Source organism: Myotis myotis, unplaced genomic scaffold (genome assembly GCF_014108235.1).
Source record: "Myotis myotis isolate mMyoMyo1 unplaced genomic scaffold, mMyoMyo1.p scaffold_m19_p_1, whole genome shotgun sequence".
In the NCBI taxonomy this organism is placed as follows: domain Eukaryota; kingdom Metazoa; phylum Chordata; class Mammalia; order Chiroptera; family Vespertilionidae; genus Myotis; species Myotis myotis.
The window spans coordinates 115,842,547-115,867,556 of record NW_023416313.1 but is presented as its reverse complement, the minus strand read 5'-3'; the positions used below and the strand labels follow the sequence as shown (position 1 = coordinate 115,867,556).

Genomic DNA, 25,010 nt, shown 5'->3' with positions numbered 1-25,010 from the left:
AAGCACTTAATACAGTGTCATCTCTAAGCCTTAACCTGCCCTGTTAGAAAGGAAAAGCACTGGTAATCATACCTGTTTTACAGATGGACAAACTGATTCAGTCAGCTTGTTTGGGGCCACAAAGTCACCTAGGGAGCAAGAGTGTACAACCTCGACTGCAGGAAAAGAAAGATAAGCCCTACTATGTGCCCAGTACTTTATAGTTTGCAGTGTCTTCTTACCCACTGCCTGTCCAATCCTCACAACAATCCTATGAAATGAACGACTGTCATCCCACCTTATGATGGGGCTGAAGCCCAGTGATGTGAGCAAAGCCGAGGTGGTGGATGGGGGAAGCAAAGGCAGAGACTCTCATGGACCTTTTGGTTCTAAACCAGTGGTGGGACTTCAGGCAAGGTGACCCTATCGCTCCCGGGACCTCCTACTTTATAACAAGTGCTCCAGTTAGCAAAGAATGTCACATGCTTTCAGAACAGGACTCATCCCCCTACTTAATAGGTAAGAACATTAAGGCTCAGAAGTATGACGACTTGGTCACAGGTTAGTAGTGGAGCCAGGAACCAAATTCAAGTGTCCCGACCCTCAGCCCTGGCTCCTGCTGCTGCCCCAAGGCCTGCGGGGCTCTGGGACCAACGGGCAGGCTAGCGCTGAGACTCCGTGCTCCAGGGAAAGGGGCACGAGCACCCTGCAAGCGCCTGCGGCCTGAAGCTGGTTCTCTGGACGCCCGTGAGCCTGCCATGCTCACCCTCCTTCTCAGTCTTCGGAGGTGGAAAGTGGTGAGAACCTCAGGCCTACTTTTCACATAAGAAAAGAAGGCCCAAGGAAGCGAACACCTTGCTCCAGGTCACAGGCCCACGGAGTCCAGTGTTGCTCAGTGGTTGAGTGTTGACCCATGAACCAAGAGGTCACTGGTTCCATTCCCTGTTAGGGCACATGGCCAGGTTTGGGCTCGATCCCCAGTGAGGGGCGTGCAGGAGACAGTCGATCGATGTCTCTCTCTCATCAATGTTTCTATCTCTTCCTCTCCCTTTCTCTCCCAAAGCCAATAATAATGATAAAATTTTATTAAAAAGAATAGCACGCAGAACTCCTTTCCTGGTACCAGCTTCTCACTGGGTCTCAGCTTCCCCATCTGCAAAATGGGGTATTCGCAGAAGCCCTAAACAAACCTGGGGTCAGAGTCTTCTTTATGGGGTGTTTTAGGAGTGAGTGGAGCCCCATACAGTAACCAAAGGGCCTTTCTACATGGCCAACTTCACTTTACCAAGAGAGAAACTGAGGCCAGGGAGGGGCGACATGGCTCCCGACACCGAGTGCTGAAGGATGGTGAAAGGAGGTCCAGCTGTGATGTCCAGGAAGGAACCCTTCCTGCTGAGTCCTGACCCGGCCCTATTCCATGCACTTCACAGAGAAAAAGCTTTCTACAAAGGCATTTATTTTCCCCCAAGTACCTCCCTCCCTCCCCCCAGTTTATGAAATTCCTGAGAGTCCCACATTTAAATTAGAAATCCCATGTCTTCACTGTTGGTGAAGGGAGCTATGTCAGTGGGAGAACATCAGAAGTTCATTCTACCAGAGGCTGGGGGCTGGCCAAAGAGAGGCCAGGAAATGTCTGCCCAGTCCCAGAATAGCACCATGGTGGGGGGAAGGGAGGAGGGGCTGTACCCCTGGCTGAGGCCCCAGGCATCCTTCTTGCTGGGCTCTTGGGGTCTGTTTGGTCTTGCCTGGCTGACCACCTGCTCACCCTGAAAAGACACTTTGGGAACCATCAGCTTCTCACCAGTTGGAGTGAAGAGGTACCATCCCTTTCTCCAGATTTCTACCCACCTCCTGCCACTCTGAGTAAGAACCAGAGATGGGATGGGGTGAGGTGCCTAGGTAGCTGGGGGCACAGCAGAGGGGTACAGCAGGGAGAAGGCAGGAGCCCCTCTCATGAACTGCTATTTCCTCACAGGGTTGCAGCTGAAGGGCAAGTCCTTGAGGAAGCAGCTTGTCTTCTCAGGGAGGGTTCCCCACACCTAACACAGTGCCAACCCCATGGTGCCCAGGGAACATTACTTGAATGAATAAGCAAAGGAACAGTAGCTGATCCCCAGGACCCAGTGTGACCAGCACGTGCTTCCCGCGGGGATGGTGGGCAGAGGGGGGCTCACAGGGCATAGACCAGGGCACCTTGGAAGAGACCGGCCCAGGGGGAGCCTGTACGTGTTCCAGCACGTGCACCGTTACCTCTGCATGCCTGGGAGGGGACCTGTGTTCACTCAGTGGAGGAGGGAAAGGCCGGCCTTGGGGCCAGCGTGGGAGAAAGCAAGAGGAGACACCGCTGGACTCAAGGCGACAGATACTGAGGCTACAGTGCCCCATCTGAGGATATGGGTTACAGGCAGGTAGGAGGAAGTCTGAGAAGTGAGAGCTAGTGTATCAGGGCCACTGGAAAAACAAGGCGAGGAGTGACTATGTATCGTGTCTTTGGAGAAACACGACAGAGGGTCAGTCTGAATGCTGAGTGCTCTAGAGAAAAAGGCAGCCAGATGGTCCATGTGGCGTATCCATTGGAGAAACAAGGTGGTGGGGTCTGTGTATTGTGTCCATAAGAAATAAGGCAGCAGGATGACTTGGGAGTCGTGTCCATTGGCGAAATGAGGCTGTAAGTGGTCTTGTATCGCATCCTCTGCAGAATGAGTAGCTTCGCCAGGATGGGAGCCATCTGTTGGGGGCAAGGAAGCCCCAGCCCAGGGCTCACACAGAGGCCCCAGTGCAGGCAGAGGGGGGGCCCAAGGCAAGGGCAGCAGCTCCCTGATCCTTTGGTCAGACTATTTCTGGTCCATCACCTAAATTTCATGATGGGAAGAAAAAAAGGGGGGGAGGAGCATTAAGTGCCTGAGTTCTACTCTTGGGAGAGTGCCAGAAGCCCAGGCACATGGTCACATACTTCAGAGCGGGCAGTGTGTGTGGGAGTGGCCACAGAGTTCCAGCTAGCTGTCCCCAGCACTAAGCGCTGCCCCACGGCCCAGAAAGACACAAACACCGGAGTTGGCCATCAGACAGACCACCAGGGCGCCTGAGGGAGACTGCTTAGTCCTCACCAATCCCCATGGGTCCGCTCAACTCAAACACTTCCCTCCCACTGGCCCCTCTGCCTGGCACACTTTTCCCTTCCCATCTCTTCTGTCCACCAGTAGGAAACCCTTTCCAGCTTCTCTTTCCCACGCCAATATCCCTAGCAGCCATGCTGTGGGAAACCTTCCTCCCCCTGGCTTCTTGTCTCCATGTAGAGGGCACCTCGTGGATTCATAGCCCTGGCCTCACTCTACTCCTGGCCTGAATGGAGAGTTTAGAAGGAGGAGAGGGACATGTGTGACCCCACCCTTCCCTCTCCCATTCTTTGGGGGTCTGTCTGTCGGGAAAATAGCTCTCCTCCTGTGGACTGCCCCTGTGCTTGCCCAGCAAGTCCAGAGCCTGAGACCCAGAGGAAAGCTCAATGTAGGGATGAGCATCCAGGAATTCCTAACAGGGACACCAAGGTGACTTGAAAAAACTCTAAGGCTCCAAAACCTTTGGCAACCAACCTTGATTTTCTAGGTGGAAGCCACTCAGGTCTGTAATCAGCAGTTAGATAGACATGAGCAGAGCAAGGACAATAGGCCAGGTACAGAAGGTCACCAGGGTGGTGCCTAGCAAAGGACAATCATAAGGTGGGACCTCGCCCCCAGGGTGACTTCTCCTCCCCTAGCATATGGCTGGTTATGGGGTTTGGATCCCGTAACCTTTCCTCCCTAGAGATAACATCTAGGCCTCAGTTGGATTTCAGTTCCAGGCCCAAATAAGCAACAAAACCAGCCGTGGCTGACCTCTGGACCTGCTGCATTGGATAATGACCCCCTGCCCTGACCACCACCAGCTAATCAGTGGAGACCTAGACCCTGAAAGGACACCTGGAAAGCTGCTGAATACTCTATTGAGATTTTCCCTGGGACCCCCCTAAACTCTCCACCCTTAAAACCCTTAGGATGGAGGACCCAGTGTGCTCTCCCTTCTGAGAACATGCCCTTGCCTTTCTCTCCCTGTCCCCCTCGTTTTCCCTCCTCCCTCTCCCCTTTCCTTCTCCTTCCCTGTCCCTCTCCCAGCCCCAGGCACTTTACCATTTGCTTCCTCACTCCCAAGCTCCAAGGGCCCTTCCTTTACCTCTACAATTTGTTTATTAAGTGCATTTCTTTTAGAATTACTTTTTTACCTCTATGATTTACTAAATAAATGTTCTCTTACTGCTGGGTCTTGCCTCTGAATTCTTTCCTAGCCAGAACCTAAGTACCGAGGTTGCTGAACCCAGGTTTGGTCTGACCCCACGCTTCAGAGGGCAGAGTAACCAAGGTCCCAGCAGCTCTACTAGGGGTTGCGAGGGGAGTGGAGGCTGCTCTTCTGGGGAGCAGGTCACCAGCAAGGTGTGTAATCACTTCCCCATGACCCTCCATGCCTCCTACACACAAGTGCACAGACACACACAATCTCAAGCACCAAGTGTCATTACCTTCTTTGTTTTCAGAGTGTTTTAGAGGCCTCAGGACTGCAAAAAAGGAAGAAGCACATAGTTAGGAGGAACTGTGGAAAGTTGTGTTGTAGAGGGTGGTGTGGAGAGATAGAAGGACTGGGAGGAGGAGGCAGGAGAGTGGGGGAAACATCATAGCACCAAGGAAGGGGGCCTAGGCTGCTGTCCCAAGTCCCAGCTCCACTCTGTGGCTTGTCACTCCCATCTCTAGGCCTCGGTTTTCTGCATCAGTCGAATGAGAACAACTACCTACCCTCCAGTGAGATAGAGAGGTGGTATCTACTCCAAAACACAGGGAAGTAAGGAGCTAGAGAGGTTGCGGGTGTCCCTGGAAGTCCCCAGGACCATGTGGAACAGACACTGACCAAATCTCTAAGCCACCAGCTCCTGCTCTCACTTCTTTCAACTCCATCTGCCTCTGAGCATGAAAAAAGGAGGCCTGATCCCAGAGCCATCTCCACACCCAGACACCAAAGGCAGATAATTAATTGGCATAATTTATAGCAGTCCCAGGTGACCATTTCTTGCCCTTCGTTTTGTGGGTGTGGGGAGGGAACTGGTGTCAACTAGCATCATCCCAGATGGCTCAACAGGAACCTGCCTTTCCTAGCCCAGGAGCCAGAAGGGAAGGCAATGAGGGCACCATGGCCACGGGATACCAGCACGTTGGCACCCACCCCACACTGGGCTCCCAGTTTGTGTCCCCATAGCACCGGGACCTTTGCAAACCTCTTTCCTATCCTGTCACTTCAGAGAGCTCCAAAACCAGCTTCGGGCGCCATCAGAGCAAAGGCAGGATGACATTTACAGATGGGAAATGGAAGCCCAAAGGAGCAGAGTTACCAGAGTTACTTAACCTGTATCCAGAATGGGACTATCTTACACTATCTGCATAGTAACAGGACTCCAAGGTATTGAGCACTTCCTAGGTACCAGGAATGATAGTAGGCCATTTATAGACATTACTTCATCTAATCAAACCCACACACCCAATGAAGGGAGGCAGTTCTTATGAGAAAACTGAGACTCAAAGATGAGGAGGTCAAGGCCCAGAGAAGCAAAGCTCAAGGCCACTCAGCTTATATGAGCAGGAGCTGGAACTGAAACTCAGGCTGCCCTATCTCCCTCCCCTAGGAATCCACCAGACTCCACAGTGCAGGGTCCCTAGGGGTGGGACTGGTTGGCAGATGGGTAAAGGTAGGCAGGTGAGGTGAAGCAGCACCTGGAAAGGAATCAGGGGAGAGCCACCTCCAAGCCTAATGCTGAGCAGAGACCAGACTCACATGGGTGGTGAGGCCTCAGTTCACAGGACACGCTTCATTCAACCTCAAGCAAATATGGCTCCTCCAGGTCCTGAAGACCTCTCCCCTGTCCCTGTGTCCTTTCCTCAGCCAATAAGACCAGCTACAAGCTTAGACTTACCAGTCTTAGGTCCTTCTCCATCCCCATCCTGATCCTCAACTCCTGGAAGAGCAAACAAAAACTTTCTCAGCCCCATTTCCATCATTGCACTTCCCCACCTGGGGGTGCAGGAGGCAGGTAAATGGGAAACAGGCCTGACCCGTGGTCAAGTGTTGGATACAGAGTCAGAACTTTAGAGCAAGTATCACAGAGCAGGGCCCTGGGGCAGGATAAAGGGCTCCCAGCCACTCATCTTGCCAAGGACCAGCTACTCACCTTCACCAATCCACTGAACCCATCATCTACTCATCCATTCACCTACCAATCCAGTCAATCACCACCCTCCAACATGTATACCCACCCACCTATCAGTCCACTCATCCTTCCACCAGCCCACCCAGGCACTACTGCACAAGCATCATCTATCTGTCAACTGACCAGCCTCTTCCCCATTCACATATTTACTGTCCTTCCTGACACCGAGTCATCTTTATCTCTCACCATTACTTTCATGTTTACCCAAGAAAACCTCTGTTAACCTCTGTATCACCAACCAGGGTCAACTCACCCACTCATCAATGTCCACTTCCTCACCCACCACTCACCACAGTCAACTTACCTACCAAGGTCAAGCCACCCATCTCCTGAGATCAGCTCACCACCTGCCAGTCACCAAAGTCTGCTCATACTGACCCTAGCCCAGCAAATGGCAGAAGATCCAGGCTCTTCCCCCTCTGAGGCAGACACACCCTCACATAATGACCCCAAACCCATGAAACATTCACACTTATGTTAAATTTCTAAACCTGTGCTCTCACTCACAGTCACACTCGTGGGATTTATTCTCACAGACACATCCATCACCTTCTCACACTTCACCCTTACACGTCTACCACTGCTTCCAGTCACACTCATATACATATTCAACCTGCCATACTTGCACACTCACAGGTAGACTCAACTTATTCACACACACAAGACATATTCAGCCCCAAGGTCATACACACACAATCTAGCCCCACTGGCACACCCACATTCATTCTGTCAGGGGAAAGTAAAACTCATACTGATGTCACAGGCACACCAACATGCCCAAAGACATGTGCACGCACATCCACACACTCCTCTCACCTGCATTCTCCTCTTCACAGCTCTGTTTGATCTTTCTCCAGCACACGAAGGCCAGGGCCACCAGCAGTGCAACAAGACAGACAGAGAGTCCCACGGTCACCCACAGGGCCTCAGGGGGGAATGTCATGGGCTGTCCTGGGAGGGGCAGTGGGGAGAAATCATCATCTCTGGCCCCCATGGCCATGAAGTCAGAACCCTCTGGCTCCAAGGTGCGTGGGGGACTCCCACCCTCTCTGGGCCCCAACACTGTGCACATGCCCTTTCCCTGCTCACCCATACACCCTCCAAACCCTGACAGACCATGGCTGGTATGAACATGCTTCAACCTGGTAGAGTTGAAGAGTTTTCAGTTGATGATGCTCAAGAACTTTCTATGGCTCCCTGCGGATCTGAGAATAATGCTTCAATCATTTTTACAGGATTCAAGGACCTCGATAATCTAGCTGCCACTTACTTCCCCTCCCCCTCCTTTGTATCTAATTCCACTATAGGAACCGCTGCTGCAGCCAAACCAATGTCCTGGCCCTTCTCTGCAGAGACAACTGGCTCCCTCCAGCCACCATACATTGCTGTCAGTTTCCCTGACCTAAAAGTGCTCCCAAGCTCTCCACCTACCTTAAGTCCACCTCCTCAGGAGGCCTTCCCTGACTATCGCAGCCCCACCTAGTGATATTCCCCACCCTACAAATCAGGAGTCAGCAAACTAAGGCCTGTCAGTTAAATCTGGCCTGTGACCTGTGTTTGTATAGCCTGTGAGATAATTTTTATAAAGGGTTGCCAAGAAATGGAAAGAGAAGAACAGAAGGAAGTGGGAAAGCAGCAGCAGTAAGAGATGCTATGTGGCCCATAAAGCCTAAAATATTTATTATCCAGCCCTTTACGGAAAGTGTCTTCAGATCCTGCATGTCAATGAGGATGTGCACTGAGGGCGCTAGAGTGAGGAGCTTGCCATGGGCATCTCTCTGTGAAATGCTGAGGGTCCTTCTGTGAACTCTCTCACGGCAGATGGAAGGAGCTGAAGTGCCCACACCTGGGTCAGGGCCAGCAGTTGTTCTGAGCATGCCATCCTCCAGCCCAGGCCCTGGATTCCTGCTGGCTCCAGGGTAGAAGGCTCGGGGACAACAAATCTAACCAAAGACAGTGCTGCCTTCCTGTGCTCTCTGGAGGACACGAGCACCGGGCATTAGCAGCCGGGGCCCAGTGGCTCCTGGAGGACACACCAGCTGTGCTGAGAGCAGTGTCTTCAGTCCTCAGCCCTCAATCAGTGGAGGCCCTGGCACAGACACAGGCATTTGAGGCAGATGCCACCTTCAGCTGGCATGGCTGGCAAAGCTGCTGGTCTGGACATAGGAAGCAGAGGGACCCATCACCTGATAAGCAGGAGAGGACAGCCGTTGATATGAGGAGTCAGGAGGGCCAGTCCATGAAACCCCTGGGGAGCCCAGGGTGGGGCTCCTGCAGCGATGATAGAGAAGAGTCAAAGAAATGCCCAGGGGGAGGGAGGCTCTCTCTGTGTTCATCGTAGGCTGGTGCCTAGAACACAGGTCAAACTTGCCCTCATTCAACTGGTAAAGGACAGAGCAGGGCTCAGACCATTGTCTTCTGGCTCCCCATACAGTGCCTGCTCCACAAAGCCCACTGAGCTTCACTCACCTCCGGCCGGTGTGGGAGAGACTAGGCTGGAGGGCTGCAAGTTTCAATCCCAGAATGTTTTACAGGCACAAAGCTGCCCGAAGTGAAATACAGGCCAAAGGCTCCAAAGTAGGCCAGACCTGCTCTAACAAAAACAGGAGGCTGGGTGGCGGGGAGGAGAGAAAATTAGACTGAAAGGCTAAGAGTTGAATTCTGGTCCTGGTTCATCTGCTCACTGGAGGGTGCTGGAGCCAAGGTCGACAGACCCCCCAGGCATGAATTTAGAGGGGTCACGCACCCTCAAAATTTAAATACAAGCTATTGCATTTATCATTTATCCAATTTTTAAAGAGGTGCCTGACCCCCAGAAGAGCCAGAGCCACTGCGCTGGTCTGTGGCCTGGGGAAAGTCCTCTCTTCCCTCAGGGCTTCAGTTTCCTCATCCAAATGAAAGCACTTCAAATGTTAGTTACTAAAGTTTTAAGTAAAGATCTTGGTCTTTGGTGGGTAAACATTCTCCCTGCAATTACATTTGACTGACAAGCCCTTTTTGCACAGCGCGGCAATGCCCATCTCAGCCCGTGTGCAAATTGCCAGGAAGCCCACCAATCTGCCAAGGCCTCTCAACGCTCACCAGTCCCTGGAGACTTCTCTCGACCACTCCAGTCAATCTCACTGTCTGATAGTTTTTACTCTTTCTTACAAACACACCAGAAAATATGCTGTTCTTTAATAGGCCAAGGAGACCCCTCAGAACATCCAAAAGCCTGGGGCAGTGACTTCTCCACAAAGATCACCAGCCCAGGGGGTCCCCAGGAATAGGGTGGGGTCCATCTTGGGTGGGTGGGCAGGGGAAACACAGCCTTGACAGAAGGAAACACCTGAAAGAGAAGGAGGAGTGAGCCTGAATGCCTAGAAGACAAGTAAAGGCCTTGGAAGGTCCAGGTCCGCCTGTGAGAAGAGACAGAATAAGTCAGTGAATTCTGAGGCTTGTGCAGAAACTGAGGACCAGGTGCAGGTCGGGACATGGGTGGGCTGGGGGGTTGAGTGGAAGTCATAGAAAGAAAAAGAGGGCATAACCTGCTGTCCTGACCCAGATTCGTGGGGAGGCCCCTGGAAAGGTCAGTTGGCTCATTGGGAGGAACTGAGGAGCCAGACTGGGATCCAAACACAGACAGAGACTGCTTCCCTTGGCCTGAGGCTGCTTCACATCTCCAGGCACAAGGGATGCCCACGAAGGTGGGCATTCAAGGAAGAGAAAGGGTGTCTGTGCTAGGACCCCCCAAACCAGAGATTGTGAGATCAACCTAGTATTTGACCACATAGGAGCAGCAGAGAGAGCCCCAGCCATTCTGACTGCTGCCTGGGTTGCGAGTGCAATTATAGAAGAGCTGACATTGATGGCTTGCTGGGGCTGACCACCTGTAGAAGCTCAGCTGTCTCTCAGGGTCTCAGAATCAAATGGCACCCATGGACGCAGCAAAGCCTTCCCATCAGCCAGAGAAGTTCCCATAAGAAAACACTTCCTCGCCAGGTGCTGGGACCATGCCTTGGAGCTGCCCCAGAACTCCCAACCACACCTCATATTCCAGGCAAGTACTTGGTTCCCTGTATAAGAAGCATAAGTGCCACCTAAGGTGCTGCTAGGACAGTAAACATTACAAATGCCTCATACCAGTTCATTAAGGCAAGTCCCTTAAGGGCTTCTTGGGAGAGAATCTGAGACACCTAAAATGTATGAAAATGGTTTTTCAAGTCTTCTGAACATCCAAACCTATCTAAATTCCAGCCCAGCATCTAGAAAAGAGGGGGTGGCTCCTCCATCCTCCCCAGCAGTTCGTCAGTCCCCTACCTGTGATGGTGACGGAGCCGTGAGCGTCCTGCTGCAGCACGGGGTTGCGCACCAGGCAGCTGTAGGTGCCATTAGCACCCAGCACCACTCTCAGAACACTGCGCACGTCAAACAAACCCTGCTCATTGGCCATCTGCGATGTGGTCACATTGCCCGACAAAGGCACACCCTGCCCATCCTGCCAGAACACCTCGGCCTCAGGGTAGCCCTGGTAGCTGGAGCACATGATGGTCACTACATCCCCAGGCTGCAGGTCCTTGTTGGGCTCCAAGGTCATGCTGGGCTTCGAGTAGGGGGCTTGAGGGAGGCAAAGGGTAGAGGTCAAGATAAGGCAAGGACAGAGGGGGCACAGTGGAGGAACAAGGTGCCTGGGGCTGTAACAGGGGTCAGCACTGGGCAGTGGGTAAGGAGGGAAGTGAGAGGGGTGACTCAGGGGGAGGGCGTCCCCTTCTGGTGCTCACCTGCCACCTGCAGGCTGACCGCAGCGCTGCCGAAGTCTCGGATGCTCACGAAGCAGGTGAAGCTGCCCTCATCAGCCACACGAACACTCTGAAGCCTCAGGGACGCGTTGCCCTGAGCCAGTAGGTCAGGGAAGAGCGTGGTGCGGTTGGCATAGGCGCTGCCCTGGTCCTGGCCCTGCGTGAAGCTGTGCACCAGCTGTTTGGTGTCTGTCAGCTGCCAGATGAGATTGAGCTGCTCCAGGCTGAAGCCGGGCTCCGGTGAGAAGGAGCAGCGCAGTGTAGCATCGGTACCCAGCAGGGCCACCACGGGGTCTTCAGGGACCTGGACCTCTACTGCGCCTGAAGGCGAGGTTGGAGGAGCAGGGTAGTGAGTAGGAGTAGCAACACTCCATGCTACCACCCTGCAGCCTCCCACACCTCCTCCCCAATCAACCCCAGGCCCCGTTCCACTTTCCCATTTTCTCCCCACACCCAAAAGCAGATCGAGCAGCAGGACTCCCAGACATAGAGTCTCCCGCATCTTCTGACAGAAATCATAGCAGGTTGGCCTTGGTCTGACAAGGTCCATTCTGGGGGCCAGACTTGGGCTGCCTCTGGCCCTAGCAAACCTCTCCTCCCAGCTGGGCCTCATTTCCCTCCCCTTTCCTTCATCCCTGCTGAGAGCTGAACGCTTCCCCATCCTTCCAGAAGTCTCCAGGGTCCTGAGTCAAGAGATCTAGAGAGCAGAGAAGCCTGTTACCATCGCCCTCACCCCTTAGCACTACCCACCCTGCTTTTTTCTTTTCTTAAATAAACATGATTAGTGGGGACCTGTATCTCCAAGGCGGGGCCTGGGGGCAGAGTCAGTGGGGCAGGGTGGTCAGGTGGGTGGAGACACGCTGGGCCTCTCTAGTCCCCTTCTCCTTCAGGGTTAATCCCAAGCCCCATACACCTGTTCTCTGAGGCCTGAGACCTAAAGTAAGTTTACTGGCTGCAATCCTCGTTCAATCAACACAAATACAGTAAGCACCTACTATTTGCCAAGTGTAAGAGTTAGGAATGTAAGAAAATGGGACCAAAGTCACACCTATACAGAGCTGACATTTTAATAGAAGAGAGGAACACACTAGCACACAAATCCTTATTAGCATGTGATTAGGAATAGGAAGGAAGAAAACATGTCAATGAATTAGAAAGTACAGTGGTAGCTTTTCAAACAACTGGCAGGTACTTAACAGCTATCTATTCTGGTTTCATTTTCCTATGAGTATATCTATAATAATAAAAGTGTAATATGCTAATTAGACCAGACAGCCAAACGACCTTCTGGATGTCATTCCGGATGTCCTGGATGAAGCCACAGTGGTTGGGGCCAAGGTAGAGGCAGTTAGGGGCGATCAGGCAGGCAGGCAGAGTGGTTGAGGTGATTAGGCAGGTGAGCGGTTAGGAGCCAGTGGTCCCAGATTGCGAGAGAGATGTCCCAGATTGTGAGAGGGTGTGGGTCGGGCTGAGAGACCCCCACTCCCTGCATGAATTTCGTGCACCAGGCCTCTAGTATTATCTTTATAAATTAGAAAGGGGAGTCTAAAAAAGTATGCACTGTAGTGTTATTAGTGGTTTTCTCTGGATGAGAAAGGATCACAAGTGTTTTTTTCTTTTCTTAAACATGATTAGCTTGCACAGAAAGAAAAAAGTGCCCATACTTTTAAATATGGTAGTGAGGCACATTCTTAGAGCTATTAAGCTGAGATTTAAAGGAAATGAAAAACAGCCTGACACACCGGAGTCCCACTAAAGCAATCCTGTTCTGTAGGGTAAACCCCTGCATAACAGTTCTTCCACTGTACTCATAGCCAGTCCTTAGCCAGTCAGCATAAGTGTCAATCCCTCCCACAGACATGCCAATAGCAATCAGGGCTCAACTACAGAGAAGGGCACACACAATCCACACAATGGACACACCTGGAGCACCTGGCTCAGGTGACCACAGAGAATGTGCCACTGGGCCCCACAGGACACCTACTACAAAGACCACTCTACCAAGGCCAGAAGGCATAGCAGCTCTACCTAATAAATAGAAACCAACACAGGGAGCCGTCCAAAATAAGGATACAAAGAAACAATCCCAAATGAAATAACAGACCAAAACTCTATAAAAGAACTAAACACAATGGAGACAAGCAATCTACCAGATGCAGAATTCAAAACACTGGTTATATGGTCAATGATCTCAGTAATGACTTCAACAACGAAATAAGAGACATAAAAATGAAGATAGAAAACATAAAGCAGTTAGAAATGAAGAATACACTAACTGAAATGAAGAATATATTAAAGGGAAGCAACAGTAGAGTAGAAGAAGCAGAGAATCAAATCAGCAATTTGGAGGATAAAGTAGCAGAAAACACCCAATCAGAATAGCAAAAAGAAAAAAAGAATTTAAAAAATTAGGATAGTTTAAGGGACCTCTGGGACAACATCAAATGTATCAACATCCACAGCAGAGAGGCCCCAGAAGGAAAAGAGAGGAAGCAATGACAGAAAAAATTCCCTAACTGGAGAAGGAAATAGACATACAAGACTAGGAAGCACAGAGAGTCCCAAATAAGATAAACCCAATAGGCTGACACCAAAGCCCATCATAATTAAAATCCCAAAGGTTAAAGACAAAGAGAAAATCTTAAGAGCAGCAAGAAAAAAAACAGAGAGTTACTTACAAGGGAGCTTCCATAAGTCTGTCAGCTGATTTCTCAACAGAAACTTTGCAGGCCTGAAGGAATTGGCCGAAAATATTCAAAGTGATGAAAAACAAGAACCTAAAACTAAGATTACTCTACCCAGCAAAGCTATCACTTAGAATCAAAGGATAAAGAGCTTCCCAGACAAGAAAAGCTAACAGAGTTCATCACCACCAAACCAATATTACATGAAATATTAAAGGGCCTTCATGAAGAAAAAAAGATCAAAAGTATGAATGATAAGCCTAGCCAGTTTTTCTCAGTGGTTAGAGCATCAGCCTGAGGACTGAAGGTCACAGATTCAATTCCAGTCAAGGGCATGTACCTTGGTTGCAGACTCCATCCCCAGTCCCCATCAGGGTGAGTGCAGGAGGCAACCAATTGATGTGTCTCTCTCACACTGATGTTTCTCTCTGTTTTTCTCCTCCTCCCTTCCACTCTCTCTAAAAAATCAATGGAAAAAATATCCTTAGGAGAAGATTAACAACAAAAAGCATGAATAATAATATGGCAATAACTACATATCTATCAACAATTACTTTAAATATAAATGTATTAAATGCTTCAATGGTAAGACATAGGGTGGCTGAATAGATAAGAAAACAAGACCCTCGTCCTGGCTGGTGAGCTCAGTGGTTAGAGCATTGGCCCATGTCCCAAAGGGTTGCAGATTCGATCCCCATTCCCAGTCAGGGCACATGTCTCTCTCACATCGATGTTTTTCTCTCTCTCTCCCTCTCCCTCCCTCCATTCTACCCTCTCTAAAATTCAATGGGAAAAATATCCTCAGGTGAGGATTAACACAAAAAAAAGAAAGAAAAGAAAAAAAGACCCTTATATATGCTGCCTACAAGAAACTTACGTCAGATCAAAAGACACACACACACACACACACACACACACACACTGAAAAAAGAGATGGAATAAGATATTTCATGAAAATGGAATTGAAATAAAAAAGCTGGGGCAGCAATACTTATACCAGACAAAATAGACATTAAAACAGCCGAAACCGGTTTGGCTCAGTGGATAGAGCGTCGGCCTGCGGACTGAAAGGTCCCAGGTTCGATTCCGGTCAAGGGCATGTACCTGGGTTGCGGGCATATCCCCAGTGGGAGATGTGCAGGAGGCAACTGATCGATGTCTCTCTCTCATCGATGTTTCTAACTCTCTAACTCTCTCCCTTCCTCTCTGTAAAAAATCAATAAAATATATTTTAAAAAAATAAATAAATAAAAAATAAAAAAAATAAAACAAAGGCTATAACAAAAGACAAAGAAGGACCCAGCAATTCCACTTTTGGGTATTTATCCGAAGAGATTGAAAACACTAATTCAAAAAGACATATGCACCCCTATGTTCATTGCAGCATTATTAGCAACTAGGGGCCCAGTGCACAAATTAGTGCACCTTGAAAGGAACTGTGGCCCTTGAGGCTGCAGTGGGCATAGGGGCAGGTCTTGGCCCGTCCTCTGCACCCCCACCTGGCCCCTCCCATGGTGGATCCCAGTCCCCTGTCTGCCAGCAGCCCCGCTCCCGCCGCTGCCACTCCCACACACTGAGGACACAGAGCAATTGGGGCCAGCATCAGCAGTGGGTGCAAGCAGGGCCGGCGCTGTCAGTGTGTGCAAGTGGCAGCTGCTGCCCGGATCGGAGGAGTAGGGGGAGGTGGAGAACCCCTCAGGGGCGATCAGGGCCTGCAGCCACCACTCACACCTGCTGATGGTGCCCAGCGATTGGGACTGGTGCTGGGCGCCAGCTTCGGGTGCAAGCGGGGCCATCGCCGGCATCAGGTGCAAGCAGCGGCTGCCGGCCCCGATTGCCCCTCAGGAGCAGGGGGAGGTGGAGAAGCCCTGAGGGGCGATCAGGGCCGGCAGCCACCACTTGCACCCGCTGACGACGCCCAGTGATCGGGGCCAGTGCCGGCAGCGGGTGCGAACAGCAGCTCCAACACTGGCAGCAGGTGTGAGCAGGGCCAGTGCCGGTAGCAGGTGTGAGCACCAGGCAGGACCATGGAGTGTGGGAGCAAAGAATTTTCAGTAACCACCAGAGGCTCGCCCCGATGACAGCAACTGGTGCCCCGCCTTGGTCTGATGCCTCTGCTCACCTGCTCCACCATCCTGCTTCGGCCGATACCCACCATATTCCACACTCTGCTGCCTGCTGCTGTCACTCACCATGTTCTGCATGTGCCCCCTGGTGGTTAGCACACGTCATAGCGACCAGTTGTTCAGTTGTTCTGTCGTTTGGTCTATTTGAATACTAGCCTTTTATTATATGGGATAGTTAAGATATGGAAGCAACCTAAGTGTCCATCAATAGATGAATGGATAAAGAAGTGGTACATACATACAATGAACTATGACTCAGCCATAAAAATGAATGAAATCTTAACATTTGTGACAACATGGATGGACCTAGAAAGTATTATTCTAAGTGAAATAACTCAGAGGAAGACAAATACCACATGATTTCACTTACATGTGGAATCTAAAAAACAAAATCAACGAACATGCAAAACACAGACTCATAGATAGGAACAGACATTTTGATGGTTGCAGATGGTAGGGGGTTTGGAAGGCTGGGTGTGAAAGAGGAAGGGATAAAGAAGTACAAATTAGTAATCACAAAATAGTCACGGGGATGTAAAATACATAATAGGGAATACAGCCAATAATATTGTAATAAATTTATGGTGTTAGAAGTGTACTAGATTTATGGGGTTGATCACCTTATAAGTTATATTAATGTCTAATCACTATGTTGTACACCTGAAACTATTATGATATTGTATATCAACTGTAATTGAAAAATTAAAAATTACTCTAAAAAATAAAATTTAAAAAAATGATAAAGAGCCTGACATACAAAGAGCCACATAGAGGCAATAGCAGGTGCGAAGGCCCTGAGTCAAGGTCCAGGTTACTATGTGATAATATCAGGAAGCTGTCGGTGTGGCCACAGCATTTGGATGGGAGAGCTTTGTGGGCCTGAAAGGAATTTAGGGAAGTATAACTGTCATTATTTGCAGATGACACATTACTATATATAGAGAACCTTAAAGATCCCACACACAAAAACTACTAAAACTGAAAAATAAATTCTGCAAAGTAGCAGGATACAAAATATCCAGAAATCAGTTGCATTTTTGTACACCAATAATGAACTATCAGAAAGAGAAACTAAGAAAACAATTTCATTCAAAATTGCTCCAAAAAGAATAAAATACCTAGGAATAAATTTAACCAAGGATGTAAAAGACCTGTACTCAAAAAATTATAACACACTGAAGAACAAAACTGAAGAATACACAAATACCAGTAAGTGGAAGCATATACCATGTTCATGGATAGGAAGAATTAACATCATTAAAAAGTCCATACAACCCAAGCAATCTACAGATTCAATGCAATTCCTATCAAGATACCAATGGCATATTTCACAGAACTAAAACAAATATTCCAAAAACTTATATGGAACCACAAAAGACCTCAAATTGCCACAGCAATCTTGAGAAAAAAGAACAAAGTTAGAGCAATCTTGCTACCTGATATCAAACTATACAAGACCAAAGTAATCAAAACAGTATGGTATTGGCATATTGATCAATGGAACAGAATAGAGAGCCCAAAAATAAACCCATGCCTTTAGTCAATTAATATTTTACAAAAGAGGCAAAAACATACAGTGGGGTAAAGATAGTCAATTCAATAAATGGTGTTGGGAATATTGGACAGATGTGTCCAATATTCAAATAATGAAACTAGACCACTTTCTGACACTATAACAAGAATAAACTTTAAATGCATTAAAAACGTAAATGTTAGGCTCCAAACCATAAATATCCTAGAAGAAAACATAGGCAGTAAAATCTCAGTCATTTCTTATAACAATATTTTTTCTGATATATCTCTTCGGGCAAGGGAAACAAAAGAAACACTAAACAAATGGGACTACATCAAACTAAAAAGTTTGTGCACAGCAAAAGAAACCATCAAAATAAAAAGACAACCCACTGAATGGAGAACATATTTGTCCATACATCCGATAAGGGCTTAATATCCAAAATTTAGAAGGAACTTATACTAATAAAACTCAACCTCCTCCCCCCCCCCAAAAAAGAAAAAATCCAATTAAGAATGGGCAAAGGACCTGAATAGACACTTCTCTAAAGAAAACATACGAATGACTAATGGATATATGAAAGCATGCTCAATAATACTAATCATCAGAGAAGTGCAAATTAAAACCATAATGAGATATCATCTCTGCACCTGTCATGTGGAGAAAAGGGAATGGCTCAGTGGATAGACCATCAGCCTGCGGACTCAAGGGTCCCAGGTTCGATTCCAGTTAAGGGCATGTACCTTGGTTGCGAGCACATCCCCAGTGAGGGGTGTGCAAGAGGCAGCTGATCAATGTTTCTCTCTCATTGATGTTTCTAACTATCCCTCTCCCTTCCTCTCTGAAAAAAATCAATAAAATATATTTTAAAAAGAAAAGAAAAGAAAAGGGAATGTAGATGGGTGCAGCCACTGTGGAAAGCAGTATGGAGTTTCCTCAAAAACTTAAAAATGGACCCAGTGATTCCACTTCTGGAAATATATCCAAAGAAACCCAAAACACTAATTCGAAAGAATATATGCACCCCTGTGTTCATTGCAGCATTATTTACAATAGCCAAGATTTGGAAGCAGCCCAAGTGCCCATCAGTAGATGAGTAGATAAAAAAGCTGTGGTACATTTACACAATGGAATGCTACTCAGTTGAAGAAATAAGGAAATCTTGCCTTTTTCGATAGCATGGATGGACCTGGAGAGTATTATGCTAAGTGAAATAAGCCAATCAGAGAAAGTTAAGTACCATATAATTTCACTTACATGTGGAATCTAATGAGAAAAATAAACTTAAAAAGTGGAGACAGACTCATGAATACAGAGAACATACTGACAGCTATCAGGAGGGGAGGGAGTTAGAGACTGGGTGAGAAGGGTGAAAGGATTAAGGAAAGAAAAAAAGAGAAAGGCTCACAGACAGAGAACAATAAGGTGATTGCCAGAGGGAAGGGGGTTGAGGAGAGGTAGAAGAAGGGAAAGGGGGAATAAATGGTGATGGAAGGAGACTTGACTTGGGGTGGTAAACACACAATACAGTATACAGATGATGTATTGTAGAATTGTATACCTGAAAACTGTATAATTTTATTAACCAATGTCACCCCAATAAATTCAATTTAAAGATATATAAAGAAATAAAATAGTATGGTAATGGAAAATAAGAACATTTTATGGAAAGAAGGAGGTATCATAATCGGTACGCTGAGATCTCTCCCTGCAACCCCAGGTGCTCCAGGCCAGCTCTGCTACTGGAGACCAACTGGACCAGGGTGCCCTTCTTAGAGGCATTTGAGGAATGAAAGCAGCAGTGGGCAGAGATGCCTCTTTGTGACCACTAGATGGTGCCAGACACTAAGCTTTGTCTTTGTCCATGGTGGAAGAAGGTGGTCCCTCAGAGCAGAGGTACTAATTAGGATTTGAAATATAAGGTGAGAATATTGTTATGAAAGTAGTTGCCACTGTTGAATACCAACTCTGTGCCAAACAACACTGTGGGAATATTTGCATCATTTATTCAACATAGTGAATGAGCATCTATTATGTGGCTGGCACCAATCCTCTTCTTAGAGCAGAGAAAACAAACATACAATATGTCAAGTGGAGATAAATGCCAGAAGCATGAAGTAAGGTCAGGGATGGGGAGGGATGTGCTGTTTTATACAAGGTAGCCAGGAAAGCCTTGCTGAGGAGGTGACATTTGACTTATTAGTGCTCACAATGCCATTTTATAGAAGGGGAAATGGAGGTTGAGAAATGTAAAATAAGTTGCCTACTGGATCCTGGAGGTGGAAATGAGCATGGACAGGGGACAGGGGAGATTGGGAAGAGGTTCAATAACCCCTCCCCATCCCTGCTAGACAGAGAGGCTCCACAAAACCCATGGTGGGAGTGGGAGCCCCTCCCCCACCTCCAGCCCTAAAACCACACTCCTCACCTGTGAAGAAGAACCACAGCACTCCTAGGGTAGTGGCCACACGCACACCTGTGCCAGGGCTGCCCATCTTCTTCTGAGGCAACTGACAGCTGGGCTCTCGGTGGCGGAAGGCTTCCCCTGCCTGTGAGGAAGAGGAATTGAAGCCTTTGTCTCAAAAGGTCCTCCCCAGGCATACTCACCCCATCTCCCCTGGACCAGCCTGGGGCAAGGTTGCAACTGCCAGCTGAGAGGTCCTTCCTTCCACACACGCACAAGGCTCTCTGCTGAGGGGATTTTCGAGAGCTGCTGGCAGGAACTGAGTCACTGGAGAGGCTAAACCAGGAGAGGTGGCTGTGACCCACCCTTCCAGAACAAAGATGCAAATATAAGGAAGAGAAGGCAGGTAGAGGCAAGGTCAGCCTGCTCAGGGCAAGGATGTGCTCAGATCAGCATGGGGAGAGGAGCTGAGGTTGAAGCCAGACTTAGACATAGACTAAGAGGTCTGGCCTTTACCTTGAAGGCAGCTGGGAGCCACCAAAGATTCTGGAATTGAGGAAAGGATATGGTCCTACTTTGCTTCATAACGATTACTCTGCAGGCATCTGCAGGACAGAAGAGACAAAGTAGATCTGGGTGAAAGAGACAGAACTGGAGGATGTGGGGACAGAGAAAGGGAGCAGTGAGGGGCCCACAGTTTTGTGTCCCGTGACGGGTGGGGTACTCACTGAGACAGAGGCGGGTTCAGTGCAGGGCATGTGATGTTAGCATGGTTTGTGCAGAAACTTCCAGGAGCAAGTTCTAGGAGGCAGCTGGGTGTATGAGTGTGAGGCCCAGAGAAAGGGAACATTTGCTAGTTTCCTAGGTATAGACTGAGTGACCAAGACAATCAGAAACGGAAGAGGCTGACCTCTTGGGGCTGACCCCCAAGACTGGAGGCAGGACTGAGTGAGAGGTAGGTCTGTGGCCTCAGCAGGGACCTCAGACCTCCCTGGGTTCAGCTCTGCTCCCAATCTTGGCTGTGCCCAAGGTGTCTGACTTGGGCAGGCTGCTCGAACCTTGTCTCTGTGTTCCACGCTGCTGCCTGATTGCTCCTCCCAAGCCACGTAGCCAGTGTAGGCTATCCAACATGATCGCCAAGCCTATAAACAATTCACGTTCTCATAGCCCCCAGGGGAAACAGGCTGACCTGCTTGATCCCATTTTGTAAAAGAAAAATTAAAGCCCAGATAAGTGATTGACGTATTAATATGATGTAATTTGACAGAACAGCTGAGAAGTATTTGGGTTCCCAACCACAACTTTCTGCCCTTCCACGGAGCAAATCTCTACATTAGCATCAGCTCCAGTCACAGGCAGCTGGTTTCAACCCTTCTAATCCCAGCCAAGAACCCCCCACCCCCACCCCCACATACCCAGAAGCAGGGCTGAGGGAGTCGCTCAGGCTGACCGGGTGCATCCTGCCAGCCCCCTTCCCAGCTGTCCGCAGTGGGGAAGCCCTGAGCAACCACTTCCTTCCCAGAGGCTTCCAGTCCAAACCTGGTGGCTCAAAGCCACCTGCTGGTCAGCAGTCTCTCCTCACCCTCCCCCACCCCGCATTCATAAAGGCATCCTTGGCAAGCACCACATCCTGCCTACAAGGGCCACCACGGCCCTCAGAAAAAGCCAGCGCGCAGCACCGGGACTAAGGATAAAGAAGCTTCCAGATTCCGAGTCTCCCTTCCTCACTTTCACCCCCAGACAAACCGAGGCCTGTCTGTTCTTCCTGGGCCCTTCCCTCACCCTCTCCCCGCTGCTCTTGCCTACAGTCTCCTACCCTGACTCTATGGCAACTCTCCTTACTGTCCCTGCTATCTCCACTCTGCCCCCAACGATAACCCCACTCTACAGTGCTTCCTCTTAGGGCAACACATGAACCTGCTCATGTCCTTCTCCGCTCAAGAGTCCCCCATGGCTCCCCATTTACTATCAAAGTTAACCCACATCCCCTGCCCAACGTTCAAGACCTTTCTTAATGACTGCCACCTCTGTATAGCAAGTTAATTTCTGCCACTAGGGTTTTACTCCCCAGCGTGTCGTGGAAATGCCTGCCACCTCTGTGAATGTGGGGGATCCGGGAGCACCTGTCTCCGGACCAGGCCTATCAGGACTCCCCAAGGACCCAGCTGTCCTTCCCTCCAATGGAAGAATGAGGGGATCCCAGGGGCTTGTTCCCTTTGATTCCTTTCCTAGACTCTGGACCCAGGAAAACTCCAAATTTTGTGGCTAACCCTGGGAAGAAGCCTGAGAGCCCAGAACTGAGGAGACCAGAGAATTCTGCAGCCCCCAGTGGCTCTACCACAGCAGCTGCCCCCTCCCCCCACCCCCCAAGAGCAGAGGGCAGAAAGGAAAAACAAACCTAGAAGCCTGCCCGGGAACAGAAAGCCAATCACCACGTTCTGACAGAGGAGCAGCCCTGCCCAGTACTTACTAGTAGAGCCCCTCTCCAGACCAAGGGCCTCCGGCTGCTTTCATTTGTAGGGCCCAGCCCACCTTCTCTAAAAGGGGAATTCTCACCCCCCAGGTGAGACCTGCCCTGCAATATATGCCACCCCTCCCCCACCCCCACCTCCCTCCAGTGAGTCACCAGCCAGCCATTCCCCCCTCCTCCTGCTCCTCCCTTCCCTTCCCAGTCCTGGCTGAATGTGGGAACTCCAAGCTCTGCCAGGAAAGACCAGAGTGCCTGGGCTTTCTGAAAGAAGCAGGAGTTAGGGCCCAGGCCACCTTTAGCCTGAGGGTACAGCAGGCACATCCAACTCCCTACGTGGAGCCACAGGGAAGCTCCTGAGAAATGACCCAAGATGTGACCCCCATAAAACCAAAACCAAAAACAACAAGGGCTGAGACTGGGTTCTATATCAAGATGCCCTGGGCTTGGGGGTGCCCAAGAGGGGCCCCTTACCCCAACCAATGCTACTAGCAGCTGCCCTTATTCTCCAGCCTCCTCCCAACCCTTGCAGGGGGTGCGTGGGCAGCACTTCCCACAAAGAAGTGAAGAAGGGTCAAGCAATATACCCAGTGTCAAATATATGCGAACCGGCATGGTACAGATACACTGCTTCTAAAAATAGCAGTTAAGCCAAGGCAAGCTGCACATCTAGACTACCCAGTGCTTCAGCCAGTCTTTTCTTTTTTTTTCTTAAGCCAGTTTGAACAAAGTTTCTATTACCTGCCATTGAAGGAGTCCTTGGATATACACTCATTCATGTATTCCATAATGCATTTAACTATTAGGCAGGTGCTAGGGCAGAGAGATGACTAAAATCAAGGAGCCTGCATTCCAATAGGGAATCACTGCAGTTCACTGTACTAAAGATGCAGTGAGGGTCACCTGGAGGCACCTCAGAGACATGATAATCCTGAGTCCTGAAAAATGATTAGTACTCCCCCAATAGACAGACTGGGAAATGTGGCTCCTCCCCAGCCTGAGTCCTCCTGGCACTGCCTATCTGCCTCTCAGCTGAACTCTTTGAAGAGGTAGAAAGTTTGAGGTTCTAGTCCTAGTTCTGACACTTTACTGGGCAGTCTTCACAGGTGACTTCCCTCTCTGAGCTCAATGTTCCCATCCATAAATGAAGAGCTTTGCTGGATGCTATTAGAACTTCATTAGTGTGTTTAGCCTTCGTGTACTTGTTAAGGTTAGCCAATTAGGTGCCATGCAGGTCACATTGAAATGTACAAAATCACTATGACAGAAATGACAAGTTTTCCTCTTACACCTAATCTTTTCTTCTTCTGTAGAATTTTTAGTTAGGCACATGGCCAATCAGCTAAAGACTACATATACCAGCCTGCCTTGCAGCTAGCTGTGGTCATATGACCATTTTTTAGCTAATAGGATGTGAGAGCCACTGATGTGTACAACTTCTGGGTCATGCCCTTAAAGAGAAGGCATATAGCCTCTCTTTTCTCTTCCCCCTTCCCACTGGCTGGAACACAGATGTGGGGCCATGCTGCCAAAGGCAGCTCCCTAGGGATTGCAGAGCAGCAAGACAGAAGGCTCCTGCAGGGCTTAGTCTCAGCCCTGGACTACCCCAACTGTCACATGGGTGAGAAATAAGCATCTATTCTAGCATAAGTCACTGTTGTTTTAGGTCTTTCTTACAGCACCTGAAGTAACTAATTCAGGGAGCCATCCCTCCTTTACTTTCCTTCCTTCTCTCTCCACTCTGCTTACCCCATGAAAATTGCCACTGCTCAGAGCAGCAAAAGAAGCCACATATAATATAGGTATTTCAAAATAAGAACTGGACATTATCTCATTAGAGTCACGTTGGTGCCTGGCCCAAATTTGAATTTCAAAGGTAGACATGATGGGCTTGTTTGTATGGGAGGGAAGGGCTAAAAGAGTAATGTGTACTGAAGGCTTGAACAAATAGGCAGGTGGCACACATAATAAGATAGGGATACCTGGAAAGGAAGCATGTGTAGGGGGAAGAACAGTTCCTAGTGGGCTTGAGCTATGGATCATCCATGCCAGAATGTCTGATGGACTCCTGAACACAGAGAGCTGGAGCTCAGAACAGACAGGGACAAGGAAGCCATCCATGCATTGGTGGTCACAAAGCCAAAGTTGGAATCAATGATTAAAAAAGACAACAGTGTACCCAGCTGCCAGCCCCTTTCTCACGCCTCTGTACCTCCGCACTCCCACACCTCTGCACCTCCTACCAAACTCAATGCGCTTTTCTCTTTCCTTCTAGTTGTAGAATTTCCACTCAGCCAGCCTTCCCATGGTTCTGGATGTTATTCGTTTTGTCTTTTAGTTGTAGTTTTAATGTGGTTGTGCGCGGCAGCAAGTTCAGGTGTTTACCTGTGCCACCATCTTGGGTGTCTCAGTACGAAGTTCTTATCTGTGGGTTGTGCATGCCTGTAAATAGTGTATATAAGAATGTCTCTGTTGATGTTTTGTGTCTCCTTATTGTTTGGTTTAATTTGTTTAAAGATGGGGCATGTCCCGCTTTGGGGGGCCCAACTGCTTGTGGCAGGGATTGCAGGAACTTCCCAGCAGCTGCCAAGAGCTCTTAATCTTGAGGACCCTTCCTGCCCTCCCTCTCAGGGCATCAACAGCCAGAAACTCTTAGCTAGTGAGAGTTCTTGTCTCTCTATCTGTAATGTAACTTGGTCACTGGTGTTCTTTGCTTGCTTTCTTATCTTGGGGGACTTAGTTTGCTCTTCACCATTTTATAAACATAAGGAATCCT

The 25,010-nt window shown here is 49.1% G+C and overlaps 1 protein-coding gene across 4 annotated transcripts in view; it reads right to left on the bottom strand.

Annotated features, from left to right (window-relative positions):
• Positions 1 to 1,418: 1,418 nt before the first annotated feature.
• Positions 1,419 to 25,010, bottom strand: part of CD276 (CD276 molecule) — a 54,065-nt gene continuing 30,473 nt past the window's right edge. The window contains exons 1-8 of one of the 4 annotated variants that reach the window (XM_036348504.1): positions 20,284 to 20,372; positions 19,792 to 19,912; positions 11,023 to 11,361; positions 10,562 to 10,858; positions 7,079 to 7,213; positions 5,969 to 6,010; positions 4,529 to 4,564; positions 1,419 to 2,831 (exon numbers count right to left, since the gene is read on the bottom strand). In XM_036348504.1, coding sequence (XP_036204397.1) covers positions 2,809 to 2,831; positions 4,529 to 4,564; positions 5,969 to 6,010; positions 7,079 to 7,213; positions 10,562 to 10,858; positions 11,023 to 11,361; positions 19,792 to 19,912; positions 20,284 to 20,352 — 1,062 coding nt within the window. In that variant the 5' untranslated portion in view covers positions 20,353 to 20,372 and the 3' untranslated portion in view covers positions 1,419 to 2,808. The other 3 variants (XM_036348509.1, XM_036348505.1, XM_036348512.1) reach the window with 3 other exon arrangements.